Source organism: Barbatula barbatula (genome assembly GCF_947034865.1).
Source record: "Barbatula barbatula genome assembly, chromosome: 23".
NCBI classification, from domain to species: domain Eukaryota; kingdom Metazoa; phylum Chordata; class Actinopteri; order Cypriniformes; family Nemacheilidae; genus Barbatula; species Barbatula barbatula.
Genome location: NC_136786.1, coordinates 8487324 through 8502437, shown reverse-complemented (window position 1 = coordinate 8502437; position 15114 = coordinate 8487324). Strand labels below are relative to the sequence as shown.

The window sequence follows — 15114 nt, the reverse complement described above, 5'->3', positions numbered from 1 at the left end:
TGTAATATCTGTAAACTTTTCATAGAGTTTCCATAGCTTACTGTAAAACACTAAAGCCCAAACGTTTACATTTGGTGAATGTCTGAAGTCAGCCAGGCCCAGTCTTAAATTAGGCTTGTAATGTAAAATCCGGTTCCCAGAGAGGAGCGCAAGGGCTCATCAAATGATCGGGTGACTTCAGAGGAAGGGTTACACAAACACAACCCTCTACACCAGGCTGAACTGTTGTAGACGACTGAAGAAGGAAACTGCGTGACACCTGAACAAACAATGAGTCTCATGCTAAGCTGGGGTACAGGAAGACACGTGATAAGCAAAACGCTGTTGTGAAGACAAGTAAAAAAAAAGTAGTGAGCTTCATGGACAAATTGCACCGATGAAAGGTATTAATGCTCATTCTGTTATTTATCTTGATTTTAAAGGAATATTTGCGGTTCACCGAAATATTAAAATTCCGTCATCATTGACTCACCTTTGAGTTGTTCCAAATCTGTATAAATGTCTTTGTTCTGATGAACACAGAGAAAGATATTTGGAAGAATTCATCGAATGTTCGGCGACTGACCCCAGTTAACTTCCGGTTTGTGTTTGGCTAGTGTCCTATTATTTATATTTTATTATATTTATGTTAATATTAATTTGCATTATTATTTTACTGTATAATAACTGTATGAAATAAACAATTCGTTGAATGGGTGCTGTATTTGGTAACATTTATACAAACCGCATGGTACATTGACATCCAGCGGTTGAGCACGGTATCGCAGTCTCAATTCAAAATATTGGAGAGACAAGTTTAGTCAAGTAACGGTTCTTCTTGGTTTCTTTTGCTTGTCATCAGAAATAATCTACGGGCACTCAATTGTTTGTGAATGTGTACCGGAAGTTAAATTGGGGTCACAGAGGTGTGCATGTGCAGAAACGTGTGTGTATGTTCTTAAGATGAAACCGTTTATAACCAAACAGATTTTGACCCCCACTGACTACCATAGTAGTACATACAATGGCAGTCAAAAGTGCCGCAGAAATGTTTGATGTCCTAGATTCTTCAAAATGCCTTTTGTGTTCAACAGAATTATAAAGTAATTTTTCCAAATATGTGAGTAAGATCTATTTGGTTATAAGCATTCGTCCAAATATATTTCTCTGTGTTTAGAACAAAGAAATGTATACAGATAAATCAGTAAATGTTTTTTGGCGAAGTATCACTTAAAACATGATTTAAATTCTGTCGGCATCTAAAATATAAATATATAGTACAATGGAGGTACAAAGAGGATTTTAATTCAAAGAAGATCTTAATATAGGAGGATGATGAGGATTAAAAAGGCTGAACCTTTGGGTTCTTTGGCAGGAGTTTGAAGAGCAGTGATTGATGCTTCTGCAGGACCCAAAAACAAACTGATTGTCTCGGAAGCCGACACAGCGTGCGACACAGGCGCTGGGGTATGTGCGTCCATTATGTGCACACACAGGAACGAAATGATCAGCACAGCCACAAGGAAGTCCTGAAACACAAGAGAGGAAAAATAAATGAGCGACCGAGCGAGCAAGTGATACTAACAGGACTCTCTCTTAGAAACCTTCTCTGCTCTTCTTTACTCGCCTGCCCCCTCACCTCCATCGGACTTAACAGCTGATGACTGCGTCTTTCTTCATAATGAAAACGACTGCAATCAGTTATCTGCGCCACCACATCTTGAACACGCCCAAACCACTGACACATGCTCGCTCCCCCCTTTCTCTTAAGATGACGTTTCCAAGGTCATTTCTTCTAACCACCAGACTTGATCCCATCCCCACTCATCTCCTACAGGCCATTTCTCCATCAGTTGTTCCCCCTCTGACCCGCATTATTAATTGTATCTAACCACTGGTACATTTCCTGCAGTCTTCAAAGAGGCCTGTATTACCCCTCTACTGAAGAAACCCACTCTTAATCCTGCAGTGTTAGATAACTACAGACCGGTATCTCCCCTCCCCTTCATTACCAAAACTCTTGAGCATGTTGAATTTAACCAGTTCTCCTCCTTTCTCTTGCAGAACAACCTCCTGGACAGCAACCAGTCTGGTTTCAAGAGCAGTAATTCCACCGAGAGCAGCTATGGCAAGAGCAGCCTTTAACTCGTCTGTACTCATTCTACTTGATCTATCTGCTGTCTTTGACACCATTAACCACCACATCCTCCTGTCGACCCTCAAGGCTATGGGGGTCTCTGAAATGGTGCTGGAAAGTCTCACCTCTCAGGACTCAGGAGTATACTGGGGAGGTGAGGTCACTGAGGCCCAACATCTCAATACAGGGGTGCATCAGGGCTCAGTGCTTGGACCGCTGCTCTTTTCTGTACACATGACATCCCTAGGTTCTGTCGTTCGGAAACAAAGGTTTTCCTATCACTGCTATGCGGATGATACACAACTCCATCTGTCTTTTCAGCCTGACGATCTGACTGTTTCTGCATGGAACAGCATGCCTGAATGACATTTCACTCTGGATGAAGGACCATCACCTGCAGCTGAACCTTGCAAAAACAGAACTGCTTGTAATCCTGCCTGATCCAAAGATTCATCAAAACCTCTCAATTCAACTGGGCTCATCGACCATCACAACTTCGAGAACGGCCAGAAACCTGTGTGTTAATCGATGATCAGCTAATCTTCACGGATCTTGTTGCCTGCACCACCCGGTCCTGTAGATTCATCCTCTACAACAGTGGTTCTCAAACTGTGGTACTGTGGCATTTTATGAATTCATCCAAAAATAATGGTATGCAAAGATACCATATACCAAAGAAGTTTATTTATTTTAAATGAATATTATTTATATTATTATATATTTTTAAATGTATTTATTTATGTATAAAAATTTATTGTATTTATGCGTTTCATTTATCATATTTTTATTGATCTTGTATCTTTGATATATATTTTTAATTACTGTTGTTATCATTTTAACAATTATGCTACGATTGCTATACCTTTTGTTGCCATACCAATCTATTTTGTTGATCTTTATTTTCATTCAACAGAGGTATTCTTTTCAAACACAAACCTGTGAAGGAGTGCCGCTCTTCATCCGTACTTTCTGACTTGAGGCACTGGCGAGATGAGCAGATGGTATCACCTGCGAAGCAGGAACACTGATGGCAGTCGACCCGGAAGGATGCACCATGACCTGTACAGTGAAACAAAATGTATAATCAGACATTAAACTGACACCTTGATCTATAAGATGCCTCTTGGGTAATAAATGAAACATGTGTTCTGAATTGAGCTGGTCTCATTGTGCTCGTGATGCATTCAGAAGTAAGAGAATAGAAAGTATGAAAGCACACAGAAATATGAAATATGTCAAGGGCACCACAGTCGTTATTTATTCATATTTACATTACTGAGAAACCTATAACAGGTTTTTCTTTTTAGAAACATTGAAAACGCTTGTGGTATTTGCTTATCATTCTTACGCAGCACGTTGCAAATCCATACTGCTTGACAACTCTGGAGTGAAGCACATCCGTCTCAAATAATCTCAAGATGGCCGATGGGTTTTGAAGCAGAAAATAAATAAACATAAAGGGCAAAAATGCCTTAAGCTTGTTTACAAAAGGAGCCGAAATGAATTAACTAATTAATAAACAAATGATACACGCATTTTGTCCTCAAGCTTTCTCTTTTATATCTTGGACCCTTATAGTATTTCCTGTTTGTGAACATATCAGAAACAAACATTTATAGCTGCTTTGAGTATGAAGAGCGCCATGTCCATTTGTTGTGGCGTCGTGAAGTGATGCGGCACCACACCAATAGGTGGCAGTGTCCACAAACAGTGAATAATAACAGTGCTCCTAAAACGCACTATTATGCGAGTCTGTTCAGTAATATTTTTAGCCGCTTGTGAAAAAACACAGGAAGGAAGTTTCAACGTGTGGGGGCTTTTACCCTGTTCATTCAATCGAGCGTGTCAGATGCATTGCAGAACTAGACATAACACACGACATTCTAAAATATGGTAATTGGAATTAGACGTTCTTACTTTTCCTATGTCCCGCAACCAAACAGGTCCTGGTTGTGTCCAAACACGGCATTTCGGCACAGTTCTCCAGACGGCCGCTCTGACCGCAGGTGCAAACCTCATAGCAGCCCACCTGCCTATTCCGGGTGGGCACTTGGATACGAGCGTCCATGGGAACCAGGAACTCAGAAGCTTCGCCTAATTTACACCCTTAAGAAAATAATGATAGTGTAATAATATCATTATTATGTTCAGAATAACATTTTGTACTATCATACTACTCTTATAGACTATACATATTATGTGATATGTTTTCTTCTTTCCTCTGCAGGACACAAAAGAACATATTAAGAACAACTTTGACTTCCATTGAACGGACACAAAATGACAGAGACATTCTCAAAATATCATCAGAAAGAGTAATATACAGGTTTGGAATGACATGTGGGTGAATAAAGGATGACACAATTTGTATCCATCCCTTTAACTTTCACTCCACTCGGCCTATAAATCAACCTTTATGTTAAGAATCCCCAAATGGACTCGGACTGCTATATCTCAAGAAAAAGACACAATATAATGTGAAAATAATAAATATACGGTACCAGGTACACAGAAGTAAGGCAGACAGCCTTGTCCTGGATGACAGCCTTTCCTGTTGACCTCACAGAGATGGTTGCTTGGACATGGATTCGGATTGCATGGATGGATCACTTCTTCAATAAAGTTATCAAAGGGACTGGGGTCTGTGGAAACCAGAAGGATTCCAACAATAAAAGACCATACAACACAGAAGACACGTTCAGAAGACACGTTCATCAAATATTATATATTATAATGGGTTCTAATGCGTTTAACGTCGCATCACGCCGCGTCCGGTGTAGACACGGTGTAATGATAAGAACACAGACACTCACTGAGGTATCTCTTCAGAGGAATACATCGCTCTGGATCATCTGTTGGGGAGAGCAGGTCACAAATCCGTTCTGGAGTCTGTTCATCAACAAAGCGTTTTCGATCCGCACACTGGGTCAGAATATCCACACAGTCGGACCTGCAATCATAAAAATACATTCTGAGCGTGTCAGATAAGATAAGACCAAAATAATTTGATAAGAAAATGTTTGGTGCTTGGCAAAGTTGAGCTTAGTTTGAGACATTTGCTGCATTTGTTATGAAAATGTATATACGTTTAAGTTAAAACCTTTAACGTGTGTGTTTTTTTTGTGCTTTGCAACTACATCTTGCATTTGCAGCTCTATTTTATGTAGTGTTTTTTAATTTCTCTATATTTCCACAACTGTGTCCACAGGAGGTCTCTGAAAAAGCTTACATTTTGTAATGTTGTTTAAAGATATAAGCGATGTCATTACGAATTAGCGAAACACTCTGCACATGAATGTTATGTGTACTTTTATCAACAAGAACGTTTTCATGGTGTCAGAGGCATCCAGGCGACCTCTCTGTGCATCTGCCAACCTTGAAACTTATGCGACCTTTGGGCTCAGACAGAGGAGATGAAAGCCTGCTTCCTGTTGACTGTATACACCATAAAGTGGCCTCATACTCGGAGGGAGATTGCTGTGTTAAAAGCAATTTTTTCAGCCTTGCTTTCAACTGACACATGTGGCATTCTCTCGAGCCCGACAGAAATGGGTTTGACATCCTGGGGTGTAATTTCCGGTTCTAGCCATATATTTGTTTTTCTTTATTCTTCACCCACTTGGATACAAAACAATACTGTTTGTACAGTGTGCACACATTGTGAGAAAATAGCAATATACAACATTCAGCAATGATGTAGAGACACAATGGCGACGCGTTTCTTTCTTTTCCTCAAACACTAAACCTGCTTGAACAGGACTTGGACAGTGTCAAGCTTGAGTAATGCATCACGGGTCGTACCCTGCCATCATTCATCATAGTCACTTGTCTTTATTCTCAGCTGCTGGAGTCACAGCGTTACTTGTCACAGAGGAGGACGCCATCATTCCAGAACATTCTCCTGCGGTGTTGCGTGAGGCTGGCTAATCCCCACAATACCGGAGCGCACTTCTAATGGAATGTCGCTGAATGCGGACGAGACTTGTGTAAGCACAGGTGCAATAAAGGCAAACAAAACAGCCACTGGCACAGTGCGGCGTCTATGAATTAAGGCATCAGGAGGGCTGTTTTGACTAGACTCTCGATGACGACAAAGACCCGTATTTTCTCAAAATGCTTCAAACGAGATTGCACTTTGAATGCTCGCACTCGAGAATTTATCGTGCACAAGGGACCACCAAAAATAAATAAACACATTTCAACGTTGACATTTCAACCTCGGCATGATGTTTAAAGAACCGCAACAGCTTTGCGCTAAAGTAACATACTGGTTTAATGCACAAAACCTGTCACGAGACAACCTGCAATTACCTGGATATGTCTCATTTTTTCTGTGTTAAAGAGATCCAGATACTATGACAGAGCACACGCATACACACAAAAACAGCGTACGTGCCATGAACCATCAACACGTCACGTAACAGAGGATTACATGACTTGCAAATGGAAAGCGAAGGTTTTTTGGTCGAGAACAAAAAAAAAACTTGAGTAAATGTCACAAAACTAGTCAGAAAATGTTAGATTTTACATAAAAACTAAATCATGTCAAAGATTTTACATTGAGGTTTTTTGAAACTGTCACCGAAATACTGTATACTTTCCCTCAAATTGTCACATACATTTTTGCTCTATGATTACAGCCATTGAAAATAATAAGAGTTTTTTACTATTATAGTTACTGTTTGTATGTGTGTAGGTAAAATGATCATTTTTGTTTCATTCTGTGAACCACTACCAATATTTCTCCCAAATCTCAAATAAAATATTGATTTCAAATAAAAATATTGTTTGTAATTGCATTTATTTGCCGAAAATGAAAACTGGATGGAGCCTGGATGCCACAGTACAACGGCTCACCACACAGCTCTATCTTTATCTATGATCTTTATTGAGCACAGGGAGTCCAGACCTTGGTTTAACGTCTCATCCGAAGGACGGTGCTTTTTACAGTATAGTGTCCCCATCACTAAACTGGGGCATTAGGACCCATACAGACCACAGGGTGAGCATCCCTTGCTGGTCTCACTGACAGTTCTTCCAACAGCAACCTAGCTTTCACAGGAGGTCTCCCATCCACGTACTGACCAGGCTCATAATATTACTAAATGTACATTCTGTTTTTTTTACATTTTAGAAATATGTTTTCGTGAGATTTCAAACAGATTGAAATTACCTGCATATGGCGCTCCCTCTGGACTTGCTATAGCACGGTTTGATCTGCAGTGCACACGCTACAGCTTTCCACATCTCTGGTTGACATTTCCTAATATCCAGCACCGGTATGTTCATGAAGGGCATCCTGATGGTTCCATTAGACCACAGTTTGAAGTCATTCATGGCACCTTGATCTGACTGAACGTTGCAGCTTCGAAACAGCTCTGTTGGCCTGAGGACACAAACATCCAGATGTGAAACGGCACGAGCAGATGTGGTGACTAAACAGTCATTGATTAACAGATTATGTCAGACGTGTTTGCAAAGATTTCAGTATACACGCAGAGTAAACAAAACGTTGATGGTTTGCAGAAAAGTGTTGCACGTTGTCTTGACATGTTTCCTACAGAAGTAGCTCATTTTGACACCAAAATTTCAGGCATTAAAAATGAAAATAAAAATCTGCACCGTTTGTAATTTAAAACAGATTTGTGTTGTTGTCTCAAAAGGCCGCTGTTTACTACCACGGAAAACATGTTTCAAGCCACTGACATTCAGAAACCTTTATTTCTCTCATTCTTTTAATGCTGGTCGTAATTTTGGTTGCAAATTAGTTAGTCCATCTCTTGTCGTCTTCCTTCTATGTTGTTAGCTTTAACTGCTAACCGACGTCCCATTTCGAGAGAAATGAAGCTATGGTACAAGACCTCTGCCCCTGTGGGATTGACATGTCTCTATATTTCAACAACAAACAAGCTGGGTTTATTTGTGCTGTGGTATAGACCATAGGGTGGCTCACAGGCCGCTGTGATTTGCATCGGGGTAAGTATACAGCACTCCAGGCATGGCTGACACTCCGGCCACGTCTGCCCCCTCCGCTTTCTTCCGCATTTGCTTTCGACGCTCTTTGAAATCCGCAGGAGTGCCGGCAACCCAATCATCCCCAGGAATTCTTCAAAGAAATCAAAGCCAGAGGTTGTTTGCTTGAACTCCAGATCCCGTCATAGAAGCCGGGGTGCCATCTTCTTAGGGAGTGTGATTCAACGGTCTTTGCCAAAAACAATAATACTCAGAATATTTCAAATTGTGCAGGATTCCTTCCTCACTCTGGGCTTTACAATGATTTTAAGAGATTTATCTTATTTATCTCAAGCTCTGTTAATTTTGATGGGAGCTGAAATTAAAATGAGTTTAGGGAGAGCGACTTTCTAGTGCTCATATTGCTATTGTTATTAATATTCAGCAAAATTTCTAAAACAAATTCATTATTTTCAGCATTTGAACAGTATTGAATTCATATCATGATATGTTTTTTTTGTCTAAAATTCCTTAAAGGACCATCGTGTGATTTCTAGCAACATCTAGTGCATTGCAACCAACGGCTGACTCTGCCCCTCCCTTTCGAAGCATTACGATGACAAAAATGTTGTTACTTTTTCACTTCTTTACTGAAAGAAATAACATTTACCCGCTTTCTATTCCAGTTTGTCCATATAGGGCTACTTTAGACATACAACATGACGAATTCCATGCAAAGTTTGAGTAATGGGCATCAAACCTTGTAATACATATACAAATAATATAACTTGAAAAATATAAATCAAACACTTTTGCTCTCTTTTACATTACTCTATTTTCCATATACGCGATAAACCTCTGGAAAAACCCAAGGAGATCTGAACTTCCAATGTAAGGCTCATTTGAACTCTTTGTGTCACTCTTTGTTGTGTTTGCATTGTTTTAAGGCCTGAGTTGTCCTTGCCATACACTTTTGAAAGGACTCGTGGGATTGACGAATGCAGCGATGGACAAACCACTCAGTATTGATGGGAAACCAGCAGTCCTTTCATTGTGCTTCAAGCCTTTTTGACCCAAACAATGCGGGTCTACTTTTGCCATCATAAATGATCCTGTCTCTGCGTATAACCCACAGTGAAAATGTGCTGGCCGCAGAGTAGAGTAACAATATAACTGCTGACCAGGGAACTGTTTATGGAAATAAATGTTTTCATGTATCATCCAGCAAGGGTCAAATTACATTATAGCGTCCAAACTTATGAACCTGGTGAACTTCCTCACAAACTGTATGTGTTTCATCAAAGTAACAAGATAATTTACTTGATCAGTAGATACAGCTGCATATTGGGAATATGTGTTTATTATTAAAATGTATTTTGACATATTCATAATGATATTTTTACTAGAGATGCAGCAATACTAGATTTTAATTTAAAATCAATATTTCCTAACTTTATGAATATTATTCATTTAAATATAAATAAATCATTTAAAATATTTGAAACATGTATTATTACGTATATAACGATTATTATATTAATATTGGTTATGTTTCTCAACATTTTCTATACACAGAGCACACATTCTTCGCATTTTCCTGTCCTCTTTGATTGACAGGATATATCGGCCCTGATCATCGCACGATTGCCAAAATAGTTTTTATCGACCGATACCGATTATTGGCCGATATATCGGTGCATCTCTTATTTTTACATATTCAAATGTCTGCCTAAGCAAACACCATTGGATCAAAAAACGCGTCTTAAGGAAGCAGTGTTTCTAACCTGTTGTTGAAGTTGGTGCAGTAGGTAAGATCTTTGCAGCCTAACTGGCACGGCTCCCTCACATCAGCCAGACAGGTGATGAGGTCCATTTCTACAGGGTTATATTCACAACGCTGATCAAACTCCTGCCACGTCTGAGTGCCCCAATTCGTGCTGATCTCCGTGCACATATCCCTGAAACATGTTGAATATATTTTTTTACAAAAAATATACAAAAACACGACCGAGGACATAACAACATTTGCTTTGGGAATCTTTCATTTGCTTTCCAGTGTAAAAGTCGTCACTGTGATGCAGAAGTGTTGCTATATGTGGTTGCTACGGTATTTTCTTTGGTTTTTAGATGTTTTTTACCGACCCATCCCCACATTTCTATGATAATCCGGGGTCCACGATTTGGGTATTTCTATTGGAACGAAAATTGTTGTTTCAAATATTTATACATTTTTCTGTTCTGTTGAACACAAAAGAAGGTATTTTAAAGAATGTCGGAAATCAAATAGTTCTGGGGAACTTTTGACTACCATTGTCATTATTCCTACCATGGCAGTCAATGGTGGCCAAGAATACAAGCATTCTTCCAAATATCTTTATCTGTGTTCATCAGGACAAATAAATGAATACAGATTTGAAACCTTGAGGGTGAGTAACTGATGACAGAATGTTTATTTTTGGGTGAACTGTCCGTTTAACTTAAGTGTAGCTGGATGGGATGCTGACCTGCAGAGTGAAGTATTGGCTTTGGAGCAGCAGTGGAGTTTAGCGCAGTCCATCTTAGCAATTGGGGGAGATTCCGGGTCACTTCTGGCGGGAGGGTGGGCGCTACCCAGAAAGCATTGCCACAGTGGGTCCTGTGGGAGAGGCTTACTGCCACATTCTGTAATCAAGCCATCCATGATCTCCTGCTCGGTGGTCATGGTGCGGAGGATTCGCTTGCAGGCCGTCTGACAGTGAGCCTCCTCTGCGCGGTCACAACAGTATAAACCTGACACAAGAAAAGGGGCACACTTAAAGGTCCAGTGTATAAATCTAGAAGCATAGTGGTGAGATATCGCATTGCAATCACTCCACCGCTCGCCCCTCCCTTTTGAAGCGCTACGGTGGCCGACACGGGACTAAGATGTCGACACATTTTCTCTTCTTTGTTGAAGGAGATCATGTATTTACGAAACGTGCATGTCCGTTTAGGGCTACTGTAGAAACACATAGTGAAGCCCATGAAAGGGGATCCGCTTTGTATATAGATAGAAATAACTTTTTCTACAGTAGTAAAAACATAACGGTTCATTCTGTAAGGTTTTTATACCACTCTGAACAGATAGTAATGTATATTATATTGCATTTCTGTCAATAGATCATTCAAAAAATGACACACAGCACCTTTAAAGCAACTGCCGAAAAGAAATGCCCAGTCTGTATGATGCTATTGTTTGCGTGTGTACAAGTTAGGACAAATCTATTTATTATGCATGAGTTTAGTATAAGCTGAACTGTACCATTATCAAAACGGCTTTTTTGTTTGTACTTACTGTCAATAGGGCTTCTGATAGGGTAGGATTTGGTATAGTTAGCCACACAGCTGATAAGCTGTGGACTGATGCTCTGGCAGTACTCTGTGACAGCGTTAATCTGGGAGACAGTGGGAGACGAGTCTGTGCGGAAGATGGCCTGACAGAATTCACGACAGTTAGTGTGTCTCCCTGCATAACTGCAGCACACTGAGCCCACTAGAGAACAAACACACACAAATACACAACATGTTCACAATTACAGATAGCTTTAGGTTTTGCGACATAAGAAAAACGTATATAGAAAAAAATAAGAAAATGTAAACTATATTTTCTGGCTGATGGTCACTGACCACTCAGATTGCAAACTATCAAATAGAAATAAACAATATGTCGTGAGTCACGGTACTACTATAATTATATATAAACAAGCACTATATTCAGTTGTGATCTCAATGTCAGGCTTAATTTCAGGAGGGCGCAGGTCATGATCTCGTCTCCCAGGCATATAAACAACCGTGAGAAAGAGTGGCATCTCGTTTCGCTTTAATACAGGTCTGAGAGCAGTGACATCATCAAACAGGAAATTCAATCTCGGAGGGGTGCATCAACAAAATGAGTTACAGACTGATGTCTTACTGATAACCTTTCAATGGAAGCATAGACCTTTCAGTGCAATTTCGCTTACTTTCATTTTTGGTGATACAGCTGTAGAGGGGTTTCTGCAAGACAAAACAAAAAGCAATTACAAACTTACAGTGTAATTTAAGAAAAACCTTGATAGTTTTGTAGGCATTACTAAACATCTCAATACTATTTTCCAATAAAATATGGTCAAACTTCAGTTCTATAAACCCCTGACAACATATTTGACTAATACAAGCTACAAACACTGGCATCCCTTTCATTGGACAAAAATTTTACAGCATTGGTTCATGCTTAAGTTTGGACAACGACTTCTTAGAAAACGAAGGGCACAAGATGAAAGGAACCCAAAACATTAAGTAAGCGGAAGAGCGGTCCAAAGCAAACATTGTGCCCAATGGTTTGTTTGTTTATTTGTTTGGATAGGATGAGCATAACTAAACCCCAACAAAAACAACAAACAAAGCTGTGCTGAGCAACACTAGAACTTGTGTTATGAAAATAGCATGAAATCTACTATATACCAGTAACATGATTTCTATTTTGTATTTTTTAACAGTCAGTACATTCGAACTTTATTGGACAACCGTATAATGTGGTGACAATATGCTCAGTGCTAACGATAATATGACATTTTCCCACAGTTCAACGCTTATGAAATAATCTCATAAATAGGTTTACACGGTGTTTTTAAAATGGGGTGGAATTGCAATATATAGCAATAAATACAAATAAAGTTTGAGTCACGATTTAGACTGCGAAGCTCCTATCAAACAAGCTTTCAAGTCAAAACAAACAAACACAGACAGAAATGTAGTCTGATTTCTTTCATGAGAGACTCTTTGATGGATGTTGTAATATGGATTTCTGAGATGACTGGACAAAGATAAAGACCTCCCACTCTCAAACTCTTTTGATCTGAGCAATCTAAAAAAAATCTACTTAGATAACTTAAACAGCAAATAAGAGGCAAATTAAAATGGAAGTTTGTTTTTAGGTGATTGCATGAAGTCGGTAACCAGCTTTACTATGCGGTTGCTAAGGTGTTCATAGGGGTTTAGAGGGTTGCCAGGGTGTTCTTGATGGTTGCTACTGCGTTCTCCAAAGCGTCTAGGTTTGTATTATATCTAAATCTTGTCTCTGTCGTTTGTTTTTATTTCCATCATCCATGCGTTCAAATAAATACACAGACCACATGATTTCTAAGTTAATTTTAAGAACCAAAACTGCGTGAGGAACGAATAAGGAAAAATTCCTACCTCTGTGTCTTTCTTGCATACTTTTGTAATGTCATTTTTAGATGATGCCTAAACAAGAGAAAAACATAAAAAAGTGAGCAGGTTTATCTCATACTCCAACAATGTCTTTTCTATTTTAAGGCCCAAATGTTCAACCAGCAAAGCCAAAGGAGATTTAAAGTGAGATCTTATCTCGCTGAACATTTACCTGCTTACAATCTCTCCTACATTCAGCTGAGATGGCCAGCTCACAACATCCCAGGCCGACCCATCCATCTGATTTTTTTGATGCCCCTAAAAATAAAAGATTATCAGCGACGGATAAAAATCACCCGCTAAAAGTCACACTGACATTTACGACGCCCGTAATGAAAAACAACACTTGAACTTTACGCATGCATGTTACTTTGATGCCTCAAAACAACAGTCACAGGGCATTAATCTTGACAAATATTTTGTCCAGACATGTTTTTTTAATGTTCTGTGTTTGGCTTCGGTTATATGCAGTGAACCTCAAAGCTCTGGATCGGGACTTTAATGGGCATTGTTAGATGTAGTTTGATAGATGTGAACTGTGATATTTTTGCATCTGGGAGGCATTAGATCTTCAGAGAGACTAAATCCTAGCTTGTTCTTCTAAGACTGCTACAGGTTGAAAGACAGGTGCGTTATGCCGACATCCCTAAACATCTCCATCTGGGGTTACGAGTACACATCATACCAGGTAATGTATTGTTGATGCAGATCCAAAGTTCACTCTGCAAAACAAAAAACAAAAGAAAATTGCATCACAAAAACATACGTTTAATAAAGTTCAAATGTTGATCTTATATACAGCAATATTGTGCTCCTACAAATTAATTGTCTTTTTATACCCACTTGACTCTTTTCGCTAAGGACAAAACATGGTGTTGACATGAGGGTGAGTATTAAACTAACACTCTTAAAAAAACCTATTCTGTCTCATTATAAACGACACAAATGAAGTCTGTGTAAAAACAGCACTTTGCAGAAAAGCAATTTTAAAACTGCTTGATTTGGTAATAGCAAAGCTCCTTATATTGCAATGCTTTTTTTAATTTACTGGGTCTCCTGGGAGCCTCCTAATATAAGTCAGCATGAATTAAAACTAGATGCACACGAGAGGCACGAAACGCATTATTACAAGTCCTGTGGTCGGACGATGTCGAATCAGCGGGTGAAGCATTGCAGCTTCATCCACATGACGCAGGAAGAAGCAAGCGGAGCGATCTGCCAAAGCCTGAGCTTTGACAAGATAATAAAGCAGATAAACATGATATTGTGCCAGACTCATTCGACGTCATCGTAAGTACTCTATCATCTTCTCTGGCTGATGTAAAAAGAAGCCACTGTCAAAGAGATTCAGCGTTTATCGCGTAATAGATCACAAACTCAAGTTTGTGTTTTATTAGCTTTTTTGATTACGAAGAACAGAAAAAAAGCTAATAAAACACAAACATGAGTTTGTGGTCGATTAGAGCGTCAATTTCAGAGTTGTTGTTTTTTTAAACACATCTGTACAGCTTTCTGCGTGCTTTAAAATGATTTTTAAGAGAAGAGTATCTGCTTCCCTGAGTTTCCAAAATCTATTTGCTTCCATTTGGGTAAATAAGTGCAGGACACACGTCCAAATAAAACCGGCCTGCAGGCTTCCACTACAGCTAATGAGAGACTGAGTGTAACTGCATATTGCAATTAAGGGAAGCAGGGTGGAGGGCATCCTTTCCAAGGTGGAGGGCAGTTATCCAACTTCAGCTTTGGTGTCTTTTCTTCCTAACAGGTAAAACCGCAAAACCGAAGTGAGGAACAGGAAGCAGCAGCTGCCACTTTTAAGACTTCCCGTGTTGCCA

At 39.5% G+C, this 15114-nt stretch overlaps 1 protein-coding gene across 1 annotated transcript in view; it reads right to left on the bottom strand.

The window, feature by feature from the left end:
* Positions 1 to 15114, bottom strand: part of reck (reversion-inducing-cysteine-rich protein with kazal motifs) — a 51242-nt gene that overhangs the window by 11088 nt on the left and 25040 nt on the right. The window contains exons 4-16 of the mRNA XM_079487672.1: positions 13965 to 14001; positions 13452 to 13537; positions 13265 to 13312; positions 12049 to 12082; positions 11382 to 11579; positions 10573 to 10837; positions 9853 to 10026; positions 7290 to 7502; positions 4930 to 5066; positions 4618 to 4758; positions 4034 to 4222; positions 3053 to 3175; positions 1337 to 1508 (exon numbers count right to left, since the gene is read on the bottom strand). Of these exons, the coding sequence (XP_079343798.1) occupies positions 1337 to 1508; positions 3053 to 3175; positions 4034 to 4222; positions 4618 to 4758; positions 4930 to 5066; positions 7290 to 7502; positions 9853 to 10026; positions 10573 to 10837; positions 11382 to 11579; positions 12049 to 12082; positions 13265 to 13312; positions 13452 to 13537; positions 13965 to 14001 (1817 nt within the window). The remainder of the gene's footprint in view (positions 1 to 1336; positions 1509 to 3052; positions 3176 to 4033; positions 4223 to 4617; positions 4759 to 4929; positions 5067 to 7289; positions 7503 to 9852; positions 10027 to 10572; positions 10838 to 11381; positions 11580 to 12048; positions 12083 to 13264; positions 13313 to 13451; positions 13538 to 13964; positions 14002 to 15114) is intronic.